General features: G+C 44.7%; 1 protein-coding gene across 1 annotated transcript in view; it reads left to right on the top strand.

The window, feature by feature from the left end:
* The window catches only part of MSH2 (mutS homolog 2), a 51,252-nt gene extending 26,836 nt beyond the window's left edge, over window positions 1-24,416 (top strand). The window contains exons 7-16 of the mRNA XM_081903843.1: window positions 1,321-1,517; window positions 2,815-2,924; window positions 11,319-11,442; window positions 12,635-12,785; window positions 12,918-13,015; window positions 19,415-19,660; window positions 20,327-20,531; window positions 21,164-21,411; window positions 22,441-22,613; window positions 23,956-24,416. Coding sequence (XP_081759969.1) covers window positions 1,321-1,517; window positions 2,815-2,924; window positions 11,319-11,442; window positions 12,635-12,785; window positions 12,918-13,015; window positions 19,415-19,660; window positions 20,327-20,531; window positions 21,164-21,411; window positions 22,441-22,613; window positions 23,956-24,126 — 1,723 coding nt within the window. The 3' untranslated portion in view covers window positions 24,127-24,416. The remainder of the gene's footprint in view (window positions 1-1,320; window positions 1,518-2,814; window positions 2,925-11,318; window positions 11,443-12,634; window positions 12,786-12,917; window positions 13,016-19,414; window positions 19,661-20,326; window positions 20,532-21,163; window positions 21,412-22,440; window positions 22,614-23,955) is intronic.
* Window positions 24,417-27,438: the final 3,022 nt, after the last annotated feature.

Raw genomic sequence — 27,438 nt, 5'->3', positions numbered from 1 at the left:
AAAGCTCATACCAAGAACTAACTTAGTTGGTCTTTAAGGTGCTACTGGAAGGAAATTTGTTTTGTTTTGACTATGGCAGACCAGCACGGCTACCTATCTGTAATTAAAAAAAGCAGAGAAAGTTGATTGTCTTAGTGGTACTTGTTTGTGGTGGATGGAAATACTAATTAAAAGACAAAGCTGGTAAGCTTATTTAGCTTACAATATTTGGAACCTCAGACTGCATTTCTGCTAGTGAGACTGCGTCCCCTCCTGTCCCCACTATCGGGTTTTGCTTTGTGATGAGGATGGGAAGCAATTTTGACTTTTGAACGGACTAGGTGGGGCCAAGAGTGCAATATCTTGTAGATCCCCAACGTGCTTCTGTAGAGAAGCACGTTGGGGCATACATGTCAATGTTTGGCCCCCAAAGAATGAAGCTTAGTCGGGGAAGGGGGTAGATGCTGTTATGGCTTATCCTTGTTTTTCCTTGGCGAAGGAGAGAGTGCTGTATAGGCTGCATGCAAAGGTCCTATGGGCCAGTTTGAACCACCAGTGGTCCACCCCATTTCATTTGGGTGTTCCATGGCTTGTCTATAAAAATGGAATGCAAAGTCATGGCTGCAGGACACTTGATTTCAATCTCTGTTTTAAAGATCGTCTTTTAAGCATTACTCTGTGTGTGTGTGTGTGTTTGTGGGTATGCTTTGAACATCCTAGGCCTAGCCTACCTCACAGGGTTGTTGAGAGGATAAAATGCAGGCGGGAGACCCACGTACACCACCTTGAGCTCTTGGAAGAAAGGTGGGATAGAAATGTCATGATGTTGATGATGAAGTTTTTAATGTTTGAAGTTTTATTCTGTTTTTAGTCCTCTGTTGGGAGCCGCCCAAAGTGGCTGGGGAAACCCAGCCAGATTGGTGGGGTATAAATAAAATAACAACAACAATAATAATTTAATTTAATTAATAATGTAGTGTCCTGGTTCAATGGAAGGTGTTGCTGAACTTTTTAAAGATAACAGTTTCCCGTTTAATTCTCATTGAAACCTTTGACCAGACATTTATCATGAACATTATTGATGGCAGCAAAGCAAACTGCCAAGTGACTGGCTCCAAGCTGTCAAGATTTTCACTTGTTTGGCTCTTCTCACTGTGATTTTCAGCCACCGTCTGGGAGTGGGCTGTCGGTGCAAGCTGAATCTTCTGTGCTTCCATTAATAAATAAAAGAAGAAGTGTGGGGACAGAGAGCGATTGTAGTTGCCTCCGGAGGCTACGAAAGCCCTGTGTGCACAAACTGACTTTTTGGTCTCTTTTTGTTTCATCTTGTCCCACCCTCAGGCTAAACTTGGTGGAGGCCTTTCTGGAAGACGCAGAGCTGAGGCAGTCTCTTCAAGAAGACGTGCTCCGTCGCTTTCCGGACTTCAACCGGATAGCGAAAAAATTCCCCAAGAAAGCCACACTCCAGGACTGTTACAAAATATACCAGGCTGTTAATCAGATACCGAATGTGATAGAAGCACTGGACAAAGTTGATGGTGATACATTTTCACTGTTGTGCTATATCTATATCTTAAGCTGGCGAGAGGCAGCGAGGACGTGAATACAGTTGCTTGCTTCGTAATATGGATTCCATTGGGACAAGGGTGGAGTGGCTTTAGCCCTCCAGATATTGCCGACCTGCAACTCCCACTGTCCCTGGCTGTGCTTGCTGGGATAATCACAGTTGTAGTTCCACCAATACTTAGAGGGCCAGAGCCTCTCCTTGCTTTCAGAGCATGGGCTTCAAGGTTTGTGTGTGGGCTGCCCATCTAGGCTAGGAGCGCTGGAGGAGGAAATTGCCCCCAATATCACTCTGCTTGTTGAGTGGGCCTGGGATCTGGTTCCTTCCGCCCAGGGCTGCAGCCCACAACTCTCAGGCGCTGTCATAAAAGAGGAGGCATAAAGCCATCAAGCACAAAGCAAGAAAAACAGTAGAGGCAATAAAAGCTCCATATAAAACCAGCTGTAAAAGCTATAAAAACAGCGCAAGGGCTGGAAAAAGCACTGGCAATTAAAAGCAGCTAGTTTACGTGCTGAGAAGCCTTGGCAAATGAAAACGTCTTTACGTTTTTTTAAAAAAAGACAACACATTCTTTCCTTCCTTTTTCACATAGAAAGTGTTGCTTTTGCAGGACTAATTTGTGAAGTGCATGGCTAATTTTCCCTCCAGTTTTAAATTATTTTAGAGCAGCGTTTACCAAGCCAGTGCCCTCCAGAGCTGGTTGGGGGTTGTTGGGAATTGTAGTCCAAAATCCTCTGGAGGGCAGAACAACCAGGCTGTTTCCACCTCTCTCCCCACCCCACAACTCCTGGTTTCAATATTAATAAGTGTATCTTCTCAGTCAGGGCAATTTAAAGTACATGGTTGGATTTTTTAAAAAAAGCAAAATGGTGAACTTAAGAGAACTGCCTTGCTCATTAAGAAGAAAAAGGATGGACAATGCTGACCTCTTCAGATGTACTTTTCTGATTTGAATGTGCCAGTAGCTAAGAAAATGAAATGGGAATGTCTGAAATATATATTAAAAAACACTCTTTAATTTGGCAGCCTGAGGAATACATTGTGTCTGTTGTCTTTTAAAAAATTAAAATTGTCTCTGCAGTGTTTACCACCTTTCCCTGAAAATTGGCTTCTGTATTGCTCTTTAGAGAGCAATTCTTGCTTTAAACCTATTAGCCGTTTTGAACTGTTTTTAATTATCTTATATGTAGATTGCCTTGAGATGGCAGTTTACAAGGCAAGGAATAAATTGATGGTGATTATGATACATTGTGTTTTTCCTTTTTTTTCAGAAAACAGCAAAACGTTAGTACAAGCAGTGTTCACAGGACCTCTGAGGGAACTGCTGTCTGACTTCTCCAATTTCCAAAATATGATTGATGAAACTTTGGACATGAACACGGTAATCTGAAGGAAGCAGAATAAAGTGGCTTGGTTCTGTCAAAGATGTGCTGGGTGGATGATGACCCGGTGGTATTAGCAGCATGAACAACTTTTCTATATTTAAACTTTTCAGCCTGCCTTTCTAAAAACTTACTCAAGGCTGTTCTGCCAAAATGACTAAAAACAGCCATAGGGCAATAAAAGAAACCAAGTGCCAGCACAATTTAAAAATCACCAAGGACTGGTATTAATGGAGGAATCAGATTATAACATAAATCTGTCCCATCAGTACTGTATGGCTCGTGTTGAAGCTAACTGTATGATGTGCTTCAGAAACGTAGGGAGTAACGGACACAGAGTTTCTTAGGGAGGGAGTTCCAGAGACTTTATGCCACCACAGAGAAGGCCCTGCTACAGACAGCCATAGGGCTCTTCCCTTATATATTAGATGTGGTGGGTCCTCTTCTGAAGATCTGAGTGGCCAGGGTGGAGGCGACTTCTAGTGGGCAGAGACATTCCTTCAGCGAATGTTCTGTGATCATTTCGCCTTATTGACATGGCAGATACCTATTTACATCTCTTGAACACAGGTTTGAAGGCCGGCAAGCCTATGCAGCTGCTTAAACTTTCTAGATTAGCCCGTCATTTAAACGATTATTTTATACTGGTTTTATGGTGTGTTGGGTTTTATTATACGCGTATATATTGTTGTACATTGACTTGATATATTATGAGTTGTCGGTATATAAATAGCTTAATAAATAAATAAAATCATAGGGCTGGGACGAAAGACCAACCAGTCAGAAGGCTGTCAACACAAAACTTGCCTCTCCAAGGTGGGAGCATCAACATCCAGGAATCTCATCCCACAACCAACACAGCTGAGCGCTTCTAACATAGAATGACATGCACAGCACCATGATGCTGGCATATCCAAGTAGCTACACATGAGTCTTAACTAATTCTTGAAATGCAGTTACATGCTACAGGAACAGTGTGTGTGTGTGTGTGTGTGTGTGTGTGTGTGTGTATAAGTAAAACAGTAGTGCTAGTGGGGAATCCTTTTGAATAGGAGTTGTCCCTACCACAAAGAGTTGCTTTGATTTTTCATGTGTGTTAATTAAAGCTTGTTGGGCTGCCTGGGTCAACATATGACTGGAGGGTTGTAGTCTGTGTTAGAGCACGTTCCCACTTCAAAAGGCACCCCTTGGTGCCTCTGGGTAGGGCTAGGAAAGTCTCCCTTCCTGAAATCCCAGAGGGCTGCTGCCAGTCGGTGTCTGCATTACTGAGATAATGGACCATTGGTCTGACTTGGTTATAAAGCTTCGGATATTCCTAGATATTCAACCGACTTGAAATCTGGATAAGGAGAAAATAGGAAGTTAACTTAAGTGCTGTACGTATAGAGTCTGGCTCTACCCCCATCAGAAGTTCACACAAAGAAAAATGGATTCTGCAACCTGTAGCACACAGAAATAAAAAAAATGTGCATTTGCTTGTTTTGCCAGTCTGACGTTCCTGCTGGTACATCCATGCAGCCTGATATTGCCGCTTCTCTTCGCAGCAAGTAAGACAGTTCTGCCGCCGCTAGGGACCTGTTGCTGTGAGCTACTCCTCCCGAGTGTCTCTCTGCTGTCGAGGATTCCCCTAGGTTTTACCTACCTTCTTTCAAAAACAAAAGAACGAGAAATTCTCCACATATTAAAGTAGATAAGCTTAAATGAATCCAAGTAAGACACGTGACTCCAAGTTTTGTTTGCATTTCCAAAATCCATGGAAGTTAATTAAGGCCGATGTTGGAGGGGCAGCTGCGGTTGCTGGAACAGCAAACTGTCCGCAGTGGGCGAGAAAGCGGGATCTCGCAGGTTCTGATTTTACGGCCTTGTGTTTCACATTAAGACCTGTAAGAATCTATCATTCTCTTTAATAGGGTACGGTAAAGCTGCAGGTTGGCATAGCAACCAAATTATATTGCTCGGCCTGCGCTGAGTAAACTTCCAGCTTCACGGACTTCGGTTTATAGAGCCGCAGATACATTGCGTGAGGTAGCGTGTATATATTATGGCAGTTTATATAGTGGCACTTGTGTACATTGCACTTCACAGAACAGTGTCACAAGCCTCCTGTGACAAGGAGCTTATAGTCTCTTCCAAGCCTTTGTGGGTGTCCAGGGGGAGATATTTTCAAGGTTGAGATTTTATTTATTATTTGAGAAATTTTTACAAACTGCTCAGCCAATAAGCTCTCCAAGTGGTGTGCAAAATAAAATTACAGCTGGGGCAAAGAAAGCAGCATTATACCAAGCCAGGCTGTTGGTCTATTTAGCTCTCATTGACTGTCAGAGACCTTCTGCATGCATAGTAGCTGGTCTACCACTGTGTCGCAGCCCCTGAACAGAACTAAAACCCACAAACCAGTTAAAAGCAAATGGCTTGCCCAAACAGGAAAGCTTTCAGCTAGTGTCTAAAACAATAAAGTGTGAGTGCTTGCCCCATGTCAGTAGGCAGGGACCCCCAGAGCACAGGAGCTACCCCAGTGAAGGAACATTTGCTTGCAAATGCAGATTGGGCATTATGGGGGACTTGGAAAAATAGGAATTGGGAGTCCAGCAACATCTGGAGGGCCACAGGTTGCCTACCCTGGTTTACTAGATAAAATCCTGGAATTGGTTTCACCATCTATGTGTTTTGGGTGTTACACCTGGAGGTCAGAGGAGAAGTGTCTCTTGGTTGATGTCAGTGGTGGAAAGGTGGGATCCCATCCCATACTATTCTGCATGTGGACCAGGTCATAGACAGCTGAATTTGGTTGGGCCAGAGTGGCCCCATCCTTGATCGGCTCCATACGTGCTTTGGAGTAATTCTGACCGGCTTACAATACCAGTATAGTGGATGCTTGGGCTGCGAACGTGATCTGTGCAGGATGCACGTTCACAACCTGCGCATGCGCGGGTTGTGATTCAGCGCTTCTGCACATGCGCGACTGCCGAAACCCAGAAGTAACCTGTTCCGGTACTTCCGAGTTTCGGCGGTCCGCAACCCGAAAAACCGCAACCTGAAGCGGCTGTAACCCAAGGTATGACTGTATTATCTCTTGACTGGGCTCCAGTTTGTTTTATGTATTTTATTTACATGCCTATTTTAACTGCTTGATGTTTAAAACTCTTAGGTAGTGTACACTGTGGTCATGGTAAAAACAATATCCCTTTATTGTTTTGTGTGTGTGCATAATAAAACAGATTCAGGGAAATCGTATAAAGCAGGGTTCAGTCTTATGACTCGTGGAAAGTGTATATTTTTACAAGACGTCTGAAACAACTGATGGCAGAAGGAAGGGTATTCTGTAGGGTACCGTGCCACAAGTAGAATTTACCCATCTGATCCAAGTGATCTTACTGGACCATAGAGGGGCAGGTGGTCTTTCAGGTTTGGCCCTCATCCATTTCATTAACTGAACCCAAGCACTGATTCATCACTTCCACCCCTTGCCAGAATCTAATGGAAAGGAGAAATATTGCCAGGTGCTGCCTGAATACTGATGGTCCCCTTGTTCCTGATCTCGAGCTGAGGGATTGCTAGGCTTTGGGTTAAGTTTGTAAAGGCCAAGTAAATGCATTGGTTCAGACCTGCAAAAAAAGGGGGAGGTCAGCTGGGGATGCGTAGCACTGGGGTGGTAGAAAGATGCTGTTTACAGTTGAGCTAACACGCAAGGTAGCATCCTCTGGAATGTCAGCAGCATGAGCTGGGAGATACTCCCTGGCTGAAACCCTGGAGAGCTACTGCCAGACAGTACTAAGCTAGATGGACCCCGAGGGTCTGGCTTGGTTCAAAGCTAGCTTCCTGCGTTCCTAACATTTTAGCTGGCAGCAGTAGAGACTGAGCCAGGAGTGCCTGTATGCAGAGAAAGTTCTTTGCCATTGAGCTACAATGCGGAAGAGGAATGGAGAGAATGAATTGGTGTGCCCCTGAATGTAGTCCAGGTAGCTGCCAGGAGATACAGGGAAAGATAATTTCACTTCCCCTGTTTTCTCTTTGGGGAGGTCTGCGCTGCACTTTTCTGGGAATATTTTGACTTCTGCAGTGGCGGCATTCAGCTGTTCCTGGTCCGCAAGCAAGCAAAGGACTTCTTTGTAGTTGCTGATAGTACAGTGTGATCACAAAGCTCTGTCCCTCCTCCCATTCCCTGCAGGCTCTAGATAGCTTTTCTTTGCTGCAATGCAGGTTACAATGTGATGTGCAGAAAGCACACAAGTCCTTTCCAGCATTTTGTAATGAATTTTTCATCATCCTTACAAGTTTGAGAGTGAAGGGGATAGAAGGCTTTCACCTCTTTTGTTATTTCCCCCAAAGCTTCTGGTAAAAGTGAAGTTCCCTCGTCCCATTTTGAGTAGTGTGACCTACGAGAAACCCGTTTTTCCCTGATGAAATGACTGTTTTGAAAATAGCTTTTTAACAGATAACGTGTGAGCAGTGTAAGGACGTGGCAGCTTAAAGTTAAAAGGTTTTTTCTCTCCTAAAATGCTAGGGATAGATTTAATAGAAGATGGTTTTTGAATTTTGCTTTCAGAAACCCATTATATGGATTTCTCAAATGGGCAGAAAAGTGCAGAGTTGATAATTTGAAGTTAACATGTGAAGGCAAATAAATGGGAGGGACTAGTCTCTGGATATTGAAAACCATCTTGTTTGTTAACTGATGAATCAAAGTGCGAAAAAGCTTTAATAACATATTATGAAGGGGAAACCAAAAACAAAGCAATTTGCATTTCTGAGGATGCTCTGGTACAAGGTGAAAAGAAAGAAAAGTACTTTTGAGAGAGGCAGTGACTCACCTTGAGGACTAGAATCTGTTTTTGAAAAAAGCATAGATCCTCAGGAATGTTATCTTATACCTAACATGAGATGAGTTTTCAAAAATCAATTCCTGGTACGTTAGGAAGTGTTTTTTGATATAGCTGAACCTTCAGTGCACAAAAGTCCTTCCCCCATCCCTTAACATCCAGAAGTTTAAAACAGCAACAATAGGGCTTCTGTCGTCAAAGTTAAAATATTAGCATAGCAATCATGAAATCTAGTAGCACAACATATTGGTGGATCCTTTTGCTTGCCTTTTGGGTTTTCATCTCACTGTGTGTGGCTGCTAGAAGTTTGTAGACCTCGAACCTAGAGTTTCATAGCCCTGTTTCAGATATTTCTGCATACTGCTATATATCTAATACTTAGTCAGACCTTGTGGTTCTTATTTATTGTCCTTTTTGCCATTGATGACTTGCTGCTATTTGAGATTTTTTCAGCATTTTGGAGAAGAAACCCACTTCTCCAAGGAAGTTCATCAGCCAGCTGGCTGCCTGACTGTATCTAGCTACCTTTTGACCCTTGCTCTAGGTCTAGGTACGGTCAGGCAGCCGGCTGATGAACTTTTTAATTGATTGATTTGACTTCTGTACTTATCTGGAAGGCTGGGCTGATGTTTCGGGAATGCAGTAGACCACCTCATCCTCTGTTTTGCTAATGTGTCCCTGCTGGGTAAATGTTAGAGCAGCTCTCTGACAAAACGATCACAGTAGCAGCTGCATCTTTTCACAAAAACCCTTCCAAGCAGAAGTGAGCCCCCCAGGAGGACACCCGTTTTGTTTTGAATATGCTCCAGCAATCTGCTATTAGAAGTTGCAGCGCAGTTGTTTCCACATGGAAAGTTTACCAAGAAGAGGTCTGCTTTGTCAGATCAGTGGTCCATCTAGTTTTCCACAGTGGCCCATGGGAAAGTCCTCAAGCAGGGTAATTAAGGCAATAGCTGTCCCATTCTGCTGCCACTTAGCTTTCTCTATCGTTGGAGGTCCATTCATATAGCTATTATGTGCCACTTTTGGACCCAAAGGCCCACAAAGCAGTGAACTGATTAATACAAAAGAAGAATAAAGGCACAATAAATACAAGAGTAAATCAGTAAAAATTACCTGTCGTGCTTAATATAAATGTGTGAGCTGTGCTCATGGTCTCACCAGACATGCAGTGCCCCAGAATTCTACCTATCACTTAGAACAGGGGTCAGCAAACTTTTACAGCAGGGGGCTGGTCCACTGTCCCTCAGACCTTGTGGGGGGCTGGACTATATTTTGAAAAGAAAAGAAGAAGAATGAATTCCTATGCCCCACAAATAACCCAGAGATGCATTTTAAATAAAAGGACACATTCTACTCATGTAAAAAGATGCTGATTCCCAGACCATCTGTGGGCTGGATTTAGAAGGCGATTGGGCCAGATCTGGCTCCCGGGCCTTAGTTTGCCTACCCATGACTTAGAAGCAAGGCTGGCTCACCTTCCCCTCCCCTTACTCCCAACCCAGCTGTCCCAGTCTCCCAAACGCAAAAGGGAGTGTCTTAACGCTCATCACCTGCAAAGAAGCAGCCCAGAGACGTCGCCATCAAGTCATCTAGTCTAGTGGCCCTCAAAACACCTCCATACACAGATTCCATACATAAATGGTGCTTTGTATGAACTGGTGGGATCTCTTGAGTCTGTTCTTCCTACCACATCTGCATTATTTAGCATTAACACCGTTCTTGACACACTATGCACAAATTGTTCCTTTGGACATGGCCCTACTTGAGCAAGGCTGCGGTGATTCAAACCAGTGTGAGAGCCAGTGTGGTGTAGTGGTTAAGAGCGGTGGACTCGTAATCTGGTGAACCGGGTTTGCGTCTCCACTCCTCCACATGCAGCTGCTGGGTGACCTTGGGCCAGTCACACTTCTCTGAAATCTCTCAGCCCCACTCACCTCACAGAGTGTTTGTTGTGGGGGAGGAAGGGAAAGGAGATTGTTAGCCGCTTTGAGACTCCTGGAGGGGAGTGAAAGGCGGGATATCAGATCCAAACTCTTCTTCTTCTTCTTCTGATTACGAGAAAACATGTGAGAAGTAGTTTGACATCGCAATATATTATTGCCGAAGATCTGTTCACTGGATTTCTGCAGTGTTCATAGAAGTGTTATTCTGGCGTTCTGTTTTGGGGATCTCGAAGGCAGGCTGACTAAACTCTCATCCTTTCTTTAAAATTCATACTGTGCTTTGTAGCCCCAAAAGATCATTGCTCCTGAGGAAGTCATGGAGAAGGTTTAGATTTAAGTGTGACTGGAGTGTGAAGTTCATCTGCATTCCAGATGATCTGCCATTTTGGGCGGGTGGAAAAGACAGCGTTATGCCTCTGAATACCAGTTTCTGGGAATCTCAGGTGGGCAGAGTGCTGTTGTGCTCATGTCCAGCTTGCAGGCTTCACCTGGTCCTTCAGGCTCGTCTTACATTTTTATGTTCTTTTTCAATCTGAGCTTACCTGTCCCACAGGATCTCAGTGTAGAGTATTCCGGCGCCCTTCAGGTGTTTTGTATGGAAGCTCCCAGCAGCTTCAGCTGACATTTGCTGGCCAGGAGTTTCAGTCTAAAACACCTGGAGGCAACAGATTGGCAAAGGTTTGAGTCTTTCCTGAGCTAGGCAGTTTCAGGCTGCAGGTGAGGAATTGTCACACTGGTGGAGAGAGGTTCTAGCCTAGCCTGCTGATGTGCTACTCTTTTTTTTTTTTTAAGTTTTGTATTTTCAAAACTCAGTAATAAAAGATGAGCAATAAAAACAGCTAACATGTTTCTCAAGAAAGATCAGACAGTGACTGCACCGTCTGATCTTTCTGGAGAAATGCTTGTTAGCTGCTTTTGAATTTCATTGCAGACATATAGAATATATAAGAAGGTACATGAAAACCAACCAAAATCTCTCCACAGTTTGCCATGTGTCTTGGGTGGTATTCCTGTATGGTCCTCACATTGCATATATGAAGTAAATGGTTGCTAAGTTACATGAAAAGACAATGCGTTCGTTTTACCCCTGGCCACTCAGATTTGGCATGTCAGTTGCCTGAGCAACTGCCCAAACTCAAGTACACCAAATCAAGGAACAAATCGGTTACGGAATGCCGACATCTAGTTATCTCTAAATGAGGAGCTCCTGTTGAAAAGTTTAACATCTCTCTATGACATAAATGTTTATTAGAATCATCCCAAATCCATATCATTTTTGATATGCATAGAGTTCACATGACTGACCTTTTTTTAATAAAAAAAGGTAAAAGTCCTCACCATGTGATACATTCATTTATTTTTATTTTATGTAAGGTGTTGATCAGCCCTTAGGCTGCAAACCCCAGAATGTTCTGTGAACTTAACATATCTTTTGATAAATACTTGTTTTGACACTTAGACTGATCTAATCGAGAGTTTTAATCTCCCACATTTGTTACTTAGTTTATGTGGTCTCAGAAGTTGCTTTAGATGAACTGGTGGGTTTTAAATGCTTCGTAATATGACCGAAGGGTCTTGGCGGCTGCTTTTAACTCTTCTGTGGACAATTTCTCTCTCCATATCCCAGGTGGAGAGCCACGAATACCTCTTGAAACCCTCCATTGAGCCGAGCCTCATTGAGCTGAGAGAGAATATGGATAAGCTGGAGGAAAAAATGCAGGGTGTGCTGAAGGCGGCAGCAAGGGAACTAAGTATGTTGGCATGACCTTCACTCTATCCACACAGTCCGTGTTCTGATGCTGAAAAATGCTTCACATTCTCATTGTTTAAAATACAGTTGTGCACTTGCTTTTTTTAATATAAAAAAAACCACTACACACCTGTTGTTAGAAACTTCCCCCACAGTACATGGTCAAAGGAGGAGAACTGGGTATCTTCTAAGGTCCACATGAAGCACAGCAAACTTGACCAGCGCCTTGTCTCTGTTCAGTGAACACCTTTTCTCCTGCACCCAGAATCCCCCGCAGTGCGCAGGTTTTCTTTGGCAGACACACAGTGATCCGTTGGCAAACGAGGCGATGTGGAATGAGTGCTTTAAAGCTGCCAGCAAATGCTATCATTGCAACTATGCTCTGTGTGAAGAAGGGCTCTTTCTTTGTATGTCCTGAATCTCTCACCACTCAGCTTTTGTTGGATAACGTTGGAGTCTAGTACTGTATTGCAAGGGATCACGAGGGTCGTCTGGTCCAACCCCTTGCACTGCATGAATCTTTTGCTCAGCATGGGACTCAAAACACATGACCCTGAGATTAAGAGTCTCATGAGAAGGAGAGAAACTTCTACCTATATACCTTTTCCACACCATGCACAACAGTGGAAATCTCAGTCATTCTCCCCACTTGCCCTTTTTCTAAACTAAATAGTCCCAACCCATGTAAGTTTTTCCTAGTAGGGGAAGTATTTCAGAGCCTTGATAATTTCTGGTTGCTCTTTTCTGCATCTTTTTGAGCTCTGCAATATCCTTTTGGAGGTGCAGCCGCCAGAACTGTTGAAGTACAGGCATGTGTTTATCCTTTGTGATGATCTTGTCAATGCACTGTCAGTAAATAAAGCATTCCTATAAGAGCTTTTTGCTCTCCTTGCCAATTTGGGTAATCTTAGGTTTCCGTGGCATTACAGTAGAGGGATTTCTAAAGTAGTGAGTGGCACCGCAGTTTGAAACTCCTCTAACTCTTAGCGAGCTAGGTGTTAGGACTTGTTCCAAGCCCTGTGACTATGAGTTAATTTCCCGGCAGGTGGCCTGGTACAATATCAAGCAACAAAACCCAGCCAAGAGAGAAATTTGACTCACCGAGTGGGGATAATGAAAATGTGATTTGTGTGTTTATAATGCCACCATCAGTCATGGATTTCATTCTCCCCCAATTCCTTTCCATGAAACAGGTCTGGAAGCCGGCAAAAGCATCAAATTAGAATGCAACTCCCAGTTTGGCCATTTTTTCCGAATCACCTACAAGGAAGAGAAGGTTCTTCGAAACAACTTGAAGTATAAGGTCTTGGAAACCCAGAAGAACGGGGTGAAGTTCTCTAACATGTGCGTGAAACACATATCCCTGCCTTTGCCTCGGAACGCCAATGGAAGTGTCCTCTAAACTTGCTGTGGGGTGGGTGCAAGTCTGCCAGGTTGCGGAAGTTTGCTAACATTTTCCTTTTTGTTCCTGAACAGTCAACTGAAAAGCATCAATGAAGAATACATAAGTATCAGAGGAGAGTATGAAAAAAGCCAGGCCATTGTTGTTAAGGAAATCATCGGTGTTGCCTCAGGTAAGGAACACTGTGTGCTTATACATGGAATCACCAGCTATGTTCTGAGGATATGTTTTAACCAGGAGTAAAACACCCACACACCATTTGTGGAGTGGGTACAAAAGTAATTGGTCTGCTCTCAGCCTGCGGCCTCTCTGAAATAGAAATGTGACCCATCTTGTCGTGAGGACAAACTACGTTAACTGCGGAAAACAATTTGCCAACATGGCCTGCAGCCGTACGTCTGCTTAGAGGTTCCATTCAGAACTTGGTTGGGTTTTTCTCTGGCTATTATGTAGCACTCGGCTACGGATGTCAGCACAACTGCTGCTAATGAAACAGAAGGCACTTCAGAACCGTAGCCTGCCTTCCACCTTTGTTTCCTGTCCCTGTTCTGGTTTTCCATGAACATTCCCTGACATCACGGCCGTTCAGCCAGTGGCAGCTTGGGTGGTCTCGCTTCTAGAAACAAAAGCGAGCACGCTAGCAACTCTGAGCATCAGTTGTCTGAGGTCACAGCATCTTAACCAATGTCCAGAGAGGACTTTAAAACTGGCAGGAATTGGCAGATTCCTGTTTTCATATCCAAATACTATTCCTTGCTTTAAAACATGCTGGTGCCATTTTTTGTCACTGATCTATTATTTTGGCACGTGTACATGTCCTGTGATTTTTAATGTGACATTTTGCATCTCTGCACCCCTAAGTGTCCTAAAGGGGCGCCATTGCAGAGATCTCTGTGCTCATGAATCGGATGTAGATTCAAGCAACGGGAACCCTCCAATCCTGTTCCGACAGGGCACTGATGTGCAGGCAGCATAAGCATGAGTAAGATGGTGATACAGATGAGAAAGACTTGTGGTTTTCTCTTGCGTAAGCTGTTCCAGATTGCGCAAATGCTCGGGAGCAGCGGGCGCCCAAGCACTTGGGCACGGCAGCTAAAGGAACGTGCTGTTCAAACAGTTAGCCTCGTTTAGTGTGTCAGATTGGGCCTTGTAGCAGTCAACCTTTGTGGGCTGCGTTTGCATTTTGCTGCCAGCTGTTTTGAGTGAAACGGAAGTGTTGATTATAACACCACCTGCTTTAGGTGTTAAAACGTGCTGAGAGGTATTGATACTGCACCGCTTAGGTAAAATGGCTGGAAATAAATACAGTAAATGAATAAGAAAAGAAATATATTGTCAGCTAGGATTGTCATTTTTTAAAGGTTTTACAGTGGTACCTCGGGTTAAGTATTTAATTCGTTCCGGAGGTCCGTTCTTAACCTGAGGCTGTTCTTAACCTGAAGCAGCACTTTAGCTAATGGAGCCTCCTGCTGCCGCTGTGCCGCCGGAGCCCGATTTCTGTTCTTATCCTGAAGCACTGTTTCTGGGTTAGCGGAGTGTGTAACCTGAAGCATATGTAACCTGAAGTGTATGTAACCCGAGGTACCACTGTATAAATTTGTTTAATGGTGCATTCATACAACCAATCTCCCCCCCCCCCTTTGTGCTGGCTGCTGTATTTGCCACGTGATTGGATTAAAGCTGAATTAGATGGCCTCTGAAGGGGTCCAACTTACTAAGACATCTGCAGCCAAAGCTTGATTTATATCACAGGGCACATCCAAACCATACATTTAAAGTGCTGTGATACCACAGTCATGGCTTCCTCCCAAAGGATTCTGGGAGCTATAGTTATTGAGTTGCTAAGAGACCCCTATTCCCCCTCACAGAGCTACAGGTCCCAGAATGGCTTAAAAATCAGTCCTTCTTCACAGGGAACTCTGGGAATTGTAGCTCTGTGACAAACTACAGCCCCCAGAATTCTTTGAGAGAAGCCAGGACTGTCTAAAGAGGCATCACAGTGCTTTAAATGTGTAAACATGGCCATTGTCCATTTTAGCCCAGTTTTCAGCTTGCAAAAGGAAGGAACTTGACGTGGCCTCTGTGGTGACTGTTTTGTATCGAGCTGGCAAAAAGACGCAGGTAATTTAGTCGGTGCTGAATCAATTTCGCTGAGGACAGCTCTAATAAAAAGCCTGCATAAAATTCATATTTTTAATCTGCTTAATGAACGAAGAAATAGATTGCACCATTTAATCTTTTCATTCTTCATTTGTGGGTGCTCTGGTGTTTAGTTTAGCTGTGGAATCGTCTGGCTTCTTTGTTTGACTACATCTTGTGTTTATCGCTTGACGTGAAATGTACAAAGCACTTTACAGAATGACATAAGCAAAATACAGTTCCCTACCCCAAAGGACCTTACAATCAAAATTTCTGTAGTAGAGGTAACACTAAGGCATAGCTGTCAACCTTCCCCTTTTTTCCGTAAATTCCCTTATTCCAGCGCCGTTTCCTGCTGCTATCCCGGATTGTTAGATATCCTGTAGACTGTCCCCGGGACAGGTGAGGCTGCTGATCCCTTATTTTCAAATCTGAAAGTTGACAGCTATGCACTAAGGGGTGTTGTGGAAAGAGAGATAACAAGGGGCTGGGAGGACCCCCCCCCCCCGCGAGCAGGTTTTTTGAGGGTGCATGGGGAGCTGCACAGGAGAGGAGAGGTAGTGGGAAGATTAATTGAGCAATCGAAAGTCCATTGCACACGCAGAATGGCAGCATTCTGTACAATCTCCAGACAGCCTCCGCCTGTCAGTTTGTAGGCTGCACATAGTAAGATTGACCAGTGGTTTGACTTTATATGGCAGCTTCCTGTGCCCCTTTCCTACCTGTTATGGGAAAATTAAAAGTACCCCACCAAAACTAGAATCAGGAAATCTGTGGCTGAATCTCCATCTCATCTGGTTTGACCCAAAGCTGAAGTGGCTCTACTCGAGCACGCTAGCATGTTCAGCAGCAGTTTCAGGAAAAGCTGCTCGGGTGAATGCCTCCTAGCTTTGTGGGTGCATGGGAGCACAATTGCAAATGTCTCAGTGAATACATTAGTGGTGGATATCTTAACTGCATTAGCTGACACCACCCACCTTCCCTAACTTCTCCTTCCAGGGCAATTATCTATAATTGTTTCCCCAGTAGCCTTTTGTGGGTAGATACTGGTCTTTGAACATCTGGCCAGACATCTTTGCATGGTAGTTAGAAGATCTTTTGGGGCAATAAAACGCACAGTTGGGAGGCGTTGTGAAAGTGAATTGGGGTGTTTGTTTGGGCGGGGCGGGTGGGGGAGAGAATGATGCTGTCAAGAAGATCAAATTCTGTCCCTGTGGAAGGTTTTATGTATAATAGAGAGACAGCAGGTCTGTCTTGTCAACCAATTTATGCATTCAGTGTTAACAGCTAGTGATATGCCTTTTCAAAGCCAGGGTTGCTCACAGCAGTTTAATTAGCCCTTGCTCTTTACCAGTTCAATGAGACGGCGAAGGTTTGCGCTGGAAAACTTTCCAGAGAGAATACTGAAATGTGCAAGAGTGATTTCCCTGGTGTGCACTTGCAGAATGAGCTTTCTGAGTGCTAAAATGTTGTCACCTGACATCGCTTACATACTTTAGGACTTGGCAAATAAGCGGCAGGATCCTTCCTGAGTAGTGTCAACAGGCTCTGAGTGTAGTTGGTTTCAAATGCTTAATTGGAGCTTAATGATACTTTGGCGCAGCCCACAACTAGAGCTTTATAGTACTCAGTGACTCTGTTCAGGCGTGGTACCATATCTTAGTTTGATGCTACAACAGGGAGGGGAACCTCAGGGGCTGAATGCAGCCTCCCAAACCTCAATATCTGGCTCATGGGACTTTCCCAGGCAGCACCCCAACTTCCCCTGCTTTATACTGTCTTTGAGTGCTTTATCCTGGCAGAAATAAGCTCTGATAGTGTCTCTTCACTGGAGAATAGAAAGGGTGTGTGGGTGGATGTTTGTGGGTGTAGAAACAGCCTACCACACAAAAGCCAAATTTACATTCATTGCTCTTTAGCCTCAGCCCCACAGCTCTCCATCTAGGCAAGCGACAGGTATTATCAGTTCATGAACCCAGTTAAAGGACAGTTTGGGTGTGGAACATGGCTGCTTAGGGGTGAGAGGACATGGCCGGGGGTGAAGAGGGCTGCATCAAGGCCCTGGCCTGAGGTTCCCCAGCTCTGATGCAGACTTTAAAAGATCAGCAACAGCAATTTGAACTGGGCCTGGAAGCAACCGGGCCAGGCAGCCACTTCAGATGAGCTAGATCTGGAATATTTCACTGAGGCTTCTTCCGTGATCAGATGAGCTGCAGCATTCTGCCCTAGCTGCTTCTTCAAACATAGAATACATGTAGGCCGTGTTTCAGTAACTTGTGTGGGAGGTTACTAAAGCATGAGGGACTGAGTTCAACTCTTTATCTGAAAAGAGCATCACCTTGGCTCACTAGCTTAAGCCAGCAAAATGCACTCCTAGGTTCTGCAGCCGCCTGAGAATCCAGCAGAAGTTCAGCGTTTAGGAGCAACCCCTGGTTGCAAATCTCATCCTTAGTGGGGAATCTGACCCTACTAGGATAGTTTTGGACTGTCCCATCATCATCATCACTTCTTTACTGTCTGGATTAAGCTTCCATTTGTTATCCCTTATGCAGTCAGTAACTGCCTTCAGGCATATTTTTAGGGAATGCAGTGCTACACCTGAAGTTGAGGGGGGGGGATGGAGTTGGGTGTCATTATTAGGGGCAGAACAGTTTTTATGGCCCAGACATCCTCAGTGACTTAAAGTGGTGGTTTGGGGTAGTTTGCTTCACTTTGAGTACTGGTGGTTGAGGATCTCAAGAGGCTTCATGGCTGAGGGTTGCTCTTAGTGTATGTATGCCAGGAGAGGATGAGGGGTTGGGGGAAGATATTGTTCCTGATGAGCACTGCAGTTGTGGTGGTGTGTGTTTAAGACTTGACTATCCCCTGCTTGTGAAGTCAGGCTCCTGTGGCTTGAGCGGACTAGGCCAGTAGCGGGTCCAACAGTCAAGAAGACTGTTTCTGCACGTGCTGTAGAGGGAAGTGAGGGGCACATGGGGATCGTCAGCCTGGGAAGGGAGCCCATCTAGGAGAAGGAAAACCCTGATCCTAAACCTCTGCTGCCTTGCGGCTAGACTCGTTCCTGAGAAAGGCTTTGGGAGCAAACCCTGAGGAACAACCCGTACCTACTAGCTTGTGGGAGAATAAAAGGCTAAAGAGTAAGCCCTGCACAAAATAATAATAATAGTAGTAGTAGTAATAATAATAATAATAGTAATAGTAGTAGTAGTAGTAATAATAATAATAATAATTTTAAAAAAATATTATTTATACCCTGCCCATCTGGCTGAGTTTCCCCAGCCACTCTGGGTGGTTCCCAATCAAGTGTTAAAAACAATACAGCATTAAATATTTCAAACCTCCCTAAACAGGGCTGCCTTCAGATGTCTTTTAAAGATAAGATAGCTGCTTCTTTCCTTCACATCTGAAAGGAGGGTGTTTCACAGGGCAGGTGCCACTACCAAGAAGGCCCTCTGTCTGGTTCCCTGTAACCTCACTTCTCGCGGCGAGGGAACCGCCAGAAGGCCCTCACGCTGGATCTCAGTGTCCGGGCTGAATGATGGGGGTGGAGACACTCCTTCAGGTATACTGGACCGAGGCCGTTTAGGGCTTTAAAGGTCAGCACCAACACTTTGAATTGTGTTTGGAAACGTACTGGGAAGTGGAGTCCCTACGACGGTTGGATGGCACCTTATGCGCCTCCTTCCGGCAACTCCTGCAGCCAAGCTGGTATTGCTCTGCTTTCATTTGGACCACCCCAGCGAGGCCGAGGGGGGCGGGTCTTATCGTCTGGGCAGCCCAGGACTTCCATACACACTACCTAGACTTGTGCCACTGTGGTTCATGTGTCCTTTTTTAATGTAGTGAAATAGGTGAGGCTATTTAGACTGGCTGTTTTTTAAAAAGTGAAATGAAAGTGGTAAGGGAGAGGTGTAGCATCAGCTTTGCATGCAGAAGGTCTCAGATTCAGAACCTAGCATCTCCAGATAGGACAGGGAACGAAGGTCCCCTGTCTGAAACCCTGGAGAGCAGCTGCCAGCCAGTATGAACAGTACTCAGCTAGATGGACAGTTGATAGGACTTCGTATAATGCAGATTCCTGTGTGGACACTGAGCCTGCAGGGAGAGGGACCACTCAGCCGGGGGGACAGCAACACAGTTCACTGAGGTGCAAGGGTATTCCATAACTGAGACTGCTGCACCTGCAACCATGAAGCCAGGACCCCAATTGACCTCCCCCCGCCCCCACCTTGGGATATTCAAATGCAAAAAAAGAAAAGTGTTCTATATTCTCACCTGCAAGTTGGCTTATCATGTCACCAGCTAGAATTCTCATTGTGTGCTAGGATGGTAGAAGTTGATAGAAGCGGGTGGCAGTGCCAGATTAATGTCTGGATTCCTTTTAGATTTCTGCAAAGCGGGAAGCTGCATTGAGCCTGTGCTTTTCCAACAGGGTATAAGGAGCCCATACAGATCCTGAGTGATGTCATAGCCCAGCTGGATGCTATTGTCAGTTTTGCTCATGCGTCAAATGCAGCGCCGACCCCATACGTACGCCCAACAATTCTGGAAAAGGGGACAGGGAGGATTGTGCTGAAAGCCTCAAGACACCCCTGCATTGAAGTTCAAGATGACGTTTCCTTCATCCCGAACGATGTGACCTTTGAGAAGGGCAAGCAGATGTTCCATATCATTACCGGTAAAAACTTCGTTTATATGCCATGCCTGTTTCCCCTCTTGCCTCCATCTTCTGTGTTGTATATGTGCGTGCATTTTATTTATGAGGATGCTTTTAAAATAAGTCTGTATCCCGGCCTCAAAACAGAGAAGAAATGAGCCTATAATAATTTCTGCAGACAAGCGTTCTGCATTTAGGTGGGTGTTTTGATTTGAAATAAGGAAGCAATCTTCAGGCAAGCCTTAACGTTCCAGCTTTCAAGTTTGAAGTCTGACTGACAACCAGTGCAAAACTGACCCAACATGCAAATCAGTCGAAGTGATTTTCATAAAATGCAGATAGAACAGCCATGGTTGCATTGGTGGTGGTGTTGCTCACTGACAAGGTAGAACAGCTTATGAATATGATAATTAATCAAATGTTAATAAAGAAGGACATTGAAGAATAGCTGTATTTAATCAGAATTATTGTTGTTTTGTTGGTTTTAGGTAGCATTTTGCTTCAATAGATACTGTTTTTATATCATGTACAGTGTGAGCTGCATACAGATTTTTGAAATACTAAGTGGTTTAAAATAAAAAAACAGCACAGTATGTTAAACTGAAGTTGCATATTAGGTTGTCAAGAAGACCTTTACTCCTTCTGTTTGAAATGCCGCTTAATTTCCTGCTGCTACTTGCTCTACAGGACCAAACATGGGAGGGAAATCCACCTACATCCGCCAGACAGGGATGATTGTTCTCATGGCCCAGATTGGCTGTTTTGTGCCATGTGACTCTGCAGAGATAAGCATTGTCGATTGCATCCTGGCTCGGGTAGGAGCTGGGGACAGCCAGCTGAAAGGCGTGTCTACCTTCATGGCGGAAATGTTGGAGACGTCTGCCATCCTTAGGTAAGACCTCCGTTTGCAAGCCTTGCTCTCCAGAAGCCCCAAGTGTTTCTACAAGCTTAGTGACCCCACTCCCCACGGTGCTTGTGATCTGTTTTGTGCACAGGACAGATACTCTCTGAGACTGGCCACAGCCACTGGAATAGTACATTTTTGAGACTCTCAGAAGTCTCCAAACATAGGAAGAAAACAACGGGCTCATTTTGCTTCCAAATTGTTTGCCATTTTAGTTCAGTATTATTGGGAACAAATGCGATCTACAGCAACATATTTCAGTGTCATGTGTTGCTGTTTAGTCTCATAGTCAGATATCAGTACCCTTCTCCAGGACACTCCATTCCACACGTAGGTTCTTCACCCTCCCTCCCATGAAATTCAGACATTTACATTCTTTGGCTCCTGAGCATCCTCAGTCCCTGAAGTACTTTTGGAGTGTTTGGGCTACACAGGAGTCCACACTCGCCTCTGAACTTTGGAAATAGAGGGAATGTTATCTGGAGGAGACTCTTGAAAGAGAGGAATGTTGAGGAAGTAGCATTTGTGTATCCTTGATTGTTCAGGGGCCAGGGGTGTAGTTTGCCTGTTTACTATTCAAGCTGTACCACTTTTGACAACTTTATTGCCTCTGATTTTAGGATTGCAACAGAAAACTCATTGGTAATCATTGACGAGCTTGGGAGAGGAACATCTACCTATGATGGGTTTGGATTGGCCTGGGCGATCTCAGAATATATTGCCAGCAAAATTGGAGCGTTTTGTATGTTTGCCACTCATTTTCACGAACTGACCGCACTTGCTGATGAGATTCCCACCGTGAATAACTTGCACGTCACAGCGCTAACCACAGAGGACACGCTGACAATGCTGTATCGTGTGAACAATGGTGAGGCTTGCTTCAGATCCCTGGAACAAATCTACCCTGTTTACTGTAGAGTAGCCTTCACCAGCCCGATGTCCTCCAGATGTTTGGGACTACAACTCCCATCATCCCTGCCCGTTGGCCATGCTGGCTGGAGCTGATGGAAGTTGGAAGGCACCACGTGGGGGAAGGTTGGCGTCGTGAGAAACCTATGGCCTTCCAGATATTGTTGGACTCCAACTCACTTAGCCCAGTAGTCAGGGATTATGGGAATTGGAGTTCAACAACACCTGGTGAGCCATAGATTCCCTGGCCCTAGTTTAGTGTATTGTGAACAACCATAGCCGCTTCCTGGACTCATGTGCTCCCCCACCTCTCCACCTGGCCAGGAAGAGGAGTTTGGAAGCTTTCACTTTTAGTTAGCAGCCTGTCATGTCACCTGGAGGGCAAACACTGGTTAACCCACACTAGCTGGTTGGTTTCAAACAAGCCTGCTTTAAACTACTTCGAGAAACTGGCTTGTTGAAGCAGCCATGGTTAATGTTAGCCACCGCTCCTGTTTTGAATGACACAGGAAGCCACCGTTAACTTTAAATGGAAGTTTCCAAGCTGCTCCTCTTTTGGGGGTGTCCCAACATTGCTTGGCTCTGGGCTGGATATGTACATATTTCTGTACCCTTTTCCATTCCTTTCCTCTGAATCCTTTCCAATTTGTGGCCCCCGCAAATTACTTTTAATGGTTGACACACGATGCTTTTGCAACCCCAAATGGACATTTTCCTTTTGTACTCTTGTCCCATTTTGATAATTTACTGCTTCTTAGCGGTGTTCTCTTTTATGGTGTTTGAAACCCCCTGACCCAGGCTGAGTTTCAGATTTCCCCAGCTCAAGCAGGATTATGTTTAACTGCTAGAAATTGGGGCCGAGTTTGACCCAGAGATCACTTTTCAGGCAATCAGCCCCCCCCCTCTTTCTGAAATAAGCAGCATGGAATCAGATGCACAGGTTGTGCTTTCAGCTTTTGAGGACTGACCCCAGTGATGCTTCTTCCAGGGCCTTGCGACCAGAGCTTTGGCATCCACGTGGCAGAGCTAGCTGCTTTTCCCAAGCATGTGATAGAGAATGCCAAGACAAAGGCCTTGGAGTTGGGGGAGTTCCAGACCGTTAGAAATCCACAGGCCGAGGAGGAAGAGCCACCAGCCAGGAACTTCTACAAAGAGAAGCAGGTTTGCTAACTGTCATACGCTTGTTGAAATCATTTCTTTCCCACTTTTCTATAATGTATCTACAAGATTTAGATATGAATTTGTAACAAGAACAATACCACTCCCCCTGGAATGTTGCCCACAAAAGAACATGACTTTATAGGGTGCATAGTATACTCTGCCTGCCTGCCTTCTTGTCTCTTGAATCCACATGATGGGATGATCTCCTGTTGCTCTGTCTCAGCTTCTGCCAACCTAGCAGCTGGAAAGCAGACCAGTGCAAGTAGATAAATAGGTACCACTGCAGCGGGAAGGTAAACAGTGTTTCTGTGTACTCTTGCTTCCATCACGGTGTTCCATTGCGCCAGAAGCGGTTTAGTCATGCTGGCCACATGACCCAGAAAGCTGTCTGTGGACAAATGCCAGCTCCTTTGGCCTGAAAAATGGGATGAGTTCCGCACCCCATAGTTGCCTTTGACTGGACTTAACCATCCAGTGGTCCTTTACCTTTACCTAGCTTACCTGTCTCTCTGTGTCATTGATACCACTTTGAGCTCCCTGAGGCATCTCTACCAAAACCAGGAAGATTTCATCACTGAGAGTTTTGCATTATGTGGCCTCTTTCCTTTATGATGATGATTTGTGGGTGAGCAACAGCTGCTGCATTAACAACTGCTCAGATGATACTTTCTGTGTTTTTGAAGCACTGGCTTGCAAAAGCTCACTCGCCAATGTGTGTTTAATGCTTAATCCTTTTGAGCCTGCAAATTTCTTCCCTGATTTCTTCAGTTAGACTGATGCTGTCCAGACATGTTTGCTGAATGGTATAAACAGAACTGTAAAGAACGCTTTGTGAACTGATTTCAAGGAGTAGCCACGTCAGCTTGCTGCAGCAAGGAAACTCTAGTTGCACCTTAAGATGCTGAACCAGATTATTGTAGCCTGGGGTTTTGCGGACCAAAGCCCATCTCATCAGTTACACACAGTATTAGGAATTAAAGGCTATCAGGACTTGTATAAATCACTTGGGTGCAGCAACCAAAGCAGATAGATTCTGTGATAACCATCAGTATTCACACACACACACACACACACACACACACACACACACACTTTAACTAGGAGTCTGAATCTATGTCTTCTGTGTATCACATTGCTTAATTTGCCATTTTCTGCCATTTTAAGACATTGATCCACAAATCCTGTGTTGTTGAAATTGCTGTTATTTTCAGTGCCAGACGAATGCATTTGTAGGGGCTTAGAAATGGTGCAGCAGAAGCCTCTGAGGCTCCCCACCCATGCTGCAGAGGAATCCAGGAGAACACAAATCAGAGGCTGAACATCATTTCCTTTTCCTTTCTAGGAAGGTGAAAAAATAATCAAGGATTTCCTTTCTAATGTAAAAGCATTGCCACTGGCGGATATGTCTGAGGAGGACATCAGAACCAAACTGAAGCAGCTGAAAGATGAAGTCGGGGCAAAAAACAACAGCTATGTGAACGAAATCCTTTCCCAAACAAAGCTAGTTGCGTGACATGAGAAAATCTAAACAAGGAGCCATTTGAACTAAAGTTGGAAGTGCACAGTTGCACTCAGTCAAAGGCCGTTGCCAAAGGAGGTGATGCCACATCCTGTTTCTCACAATGGCAGGTGCCATGTTAAATACTGGAGACCAGAACAAATTGTCATTTCCCAGCTAGGACTGCATGTTACTTATTGAGTAGTTTTCTCCTATGACGGGTTGTGGATATAATGAAATTTTTCTATGGTATTCTAATTTTGAAATGGTTGCCCTTAAATAAATGCAATGCCTCATGGTTTGAACTGTTACTCCTTGTTTTATTTCCGCTGCATATAGAAACATTTAAATAAGCAACAGCAGGAAAACAGAATTGGACATGGTGCTCACTATTACTAGAAATGTTCTCCCATGCCTTATTACATCTGTGTTGAGACTCTGTTAGTTCAGCAGTTTACAACGGGGATGGGGAAGCCTTTTTAGTTTCCTCCTGGGAAACCTTCCAGGGGCCAGAAGAAAAAATAGGTAGAGCGACAGCTGAGGTCCCTGCAGTAGGCAAGAGGCATAACCACAGTTCAAGAACGCTCTCCAGCCACAAACAAAAACACTCAAGGGAACAGTGAGGGGCACGGCCTGGGGTGGAACATGACTAGAGAAGGTTCTGAGGGCCAGATCCAGTGGCCTGGAGGACTGCTTTTGGCCCCCTGGCCTGAGATTTCCCCACTCACCCCTGATTTACAATATTGACTGAGTGAGAACTACAGGTGGGTAAAGGAAAGGGGGAAATTACAGTGCAGTCAATAGTGCAAATCAAGTAAAAGTAGCTTTCTAAGATGGAAGAACAGGGCCTGGATGGTGGAGCTGTTTTGAGCACCAGAATGGAATGGAGCTCACAGTTCTTTTGAATAAATATACACTCCTGGTTGTCACTGGAAGTTTTCTTCGTCATTCCAGCTGAATAATTTCGGGAAAGGGCAACACCTCACTGGTAGAGCGTACAGGAGCTTCCAGGTTCGATCCCTGGCATCTCCCAAGGATGGATAGACCTCCATCTGAATCCTGGAGAACCGCTGCCAGTCTGGGTAGATGGACCAATTGGTCGGACTCAGTATAAGATGGCTTTCTATGACCGCAACTATACCCCAAGTACATTAGTACTGTCCTCAGCCTACGGTATCGTTGGGAGACTGAAAGTTCTGGTGGCATCAAAATGTGCGCACACACTACACTAGACATCTTACTTTGTGTGGGGAAATATAACATCAAAGGTGGCTCTTGTAGCCTGATCCTGTGCATGTCAACATCAGAATAAATCTCACTAATTTCCATGAAACTTACTCATGAGTTGGATCACAGCCTTAGTTTGGATTGATTCCAAGGGTAAAATCCCTTCTGCAAAGGGAGAGCCCAACTCTTCCACAGGCTCCGAGGTAAGAAATCATCCATCATACAGACTGTACCTTGCTGTTTTCTTCAAGCAGAGAGAAGGAAAAGCTACTTGTTCTAATTTCTGCCCCCCCTCCCGACTTTCTGGAGTACATTTGCACTGAATGCAGAGCCATCAAAGCCTCGCAGCTGAAATTGTACTGCTGTTGAGAGTATCCAAGTGTCACTTGACTGTCAGCCCTGTGTGCCGATGAGATTTTCTTCCTCTGGTGTGCTTATTTACACTGGTAATTCATCCAAAGAAGGTACTGAGTACTGAAGGCAGCGGCAATATTAGCAGTTCATTCAGTGGCTTTTCAGTTACGGAGGAAAATAGCATTTGGTTGCAGTGAAAGACCTTTCCCCCCTCTTTTTATAAAACATGGCCCACGGTGGTATATTTCAGAGGTGCTGTCATCTTTAAAAAGGATGGTTTCTGCTTCTATTCAGTGGAGGAAATTGGGATATTATATGGTAGAGTTGTGAGCATTAGGCAGGCAAATGCACTTGCAGTATTTCATTTTCGGGGGGGGGGGGGAATTGCAAAATGCCCATTTTTTACTTGGTGTTTGAAAGCACCACCCTGGGTCCGCATTTCTCTGTTTTTTTTCATTGGTGAGACTGAGCCACTGCCTGAAATAAGAAAGTTTGCATTTAATAATAATAAATGTGCTGGAAGTTAGCCACTCGGCACATATAAGAGCGGTAGACTCGTAATCTGGTGAACCGGGTTCGCATCTCCGCTCTTCCACATGCAGATGCTGGGTGACCTTGGGCCAGTCACACTTCTCTGAAGTCTCTCAGCCCCACTCACCTCACAGAGTGTTTGTTGTGGGGGTGGAAGGGAAAGGAGAATGTTAGCCGCTTTGAGACTCCTTCGGGTAGTGATAAAGCGGGATATCAAATCCAAACTCCTCTTCTTCTTCTTTGTTGCACCACCAGGGCGGTGTCCTGGTGATGCGGCAATAAAACTGCTAGCGCCTTTGCAATGCTAAGCGGGCGCCAGCACGGTTTCAAATTGGGGGACCACGTGTTGAGATTCATACTTTGCAGGGGATTGATGACCCTCAGTGTGCCTTCCAACTCTACAATTCTATGTTTCTATCTGCCTCACAGATGACTTAAGGTGTGGGACAGATGGGCATGGTTTGGGAGAAGTTGCCTCAGGCCCATCAGGACACATGCTAGGCCAACTCTGGCTTGCAAACTGGAGTTTCCCCATCCCTAGCCAACAACATGATTAGCCACTTGGTGCTTCAAAGCATAATGGCATTGGGAATGGTCTAAAAGTGAATGATACCATTACGCTGCAATAAGTATCAACAGAAAACTGCCTGGTTGTCCTGTATAGCCTCCTTGAGCATGTGATAGATGAATACGTAATTCTGCCTCACATGTGCTAATCTAGATAATTGCCACCATAACAAGATTTCATTTCTGAAGATCTACAGTAAATAACTTGCTCTTGCATTTCTCTTTGCCTCCCCCACAACAACCAGCCTTAAAAAAAAAGCAAAAAGCTGTATTGCTAAACGTCCGATTTCTAAATATATTCTCTCATCTGTTTATTTCAGCTTGGCATTTATCTTCATTGGAGGGGGGGGGGATGGTGAGATGCGCTTGGAGTGCATTCTGACAAGTCATCACTGTGATGAAAATAAATGACATTTAAAGCAAGAAATAAAAATAAAATAAATCTTCGGTTTTTGCCCATGCACATCCAAAAGTTGCTTATTAAAGAGAATATCCTTTCCAGCAAGGTGGCACAAATGTTTCTAACATTAGGATTTAACATTTTCTGTGTTGATTAACAGAATACTTGTTCTCCCACATTGTTTCCTGGTTCTTCTTTCTAGCAACGGGGAGGGGTTGTCACGCACCGTAATAAGCCGGATATTGTTT

This window comes from Podarcis melisellensis, assembly GCF_964234715.1.
Source record: "Podarcis melisellensis genome assembly, chromosome: 3".
Taxonomy (NCBI): domain Eukaryota; kingdom Metazoa; phylum Chordata; class Lepidosauria; order Squamata; family Lacertidae; genus Podarcis; species Podarcis melisellensis.
This window is presented reverse-complemented; position numbering and strand designations above follow the sequence as displayed.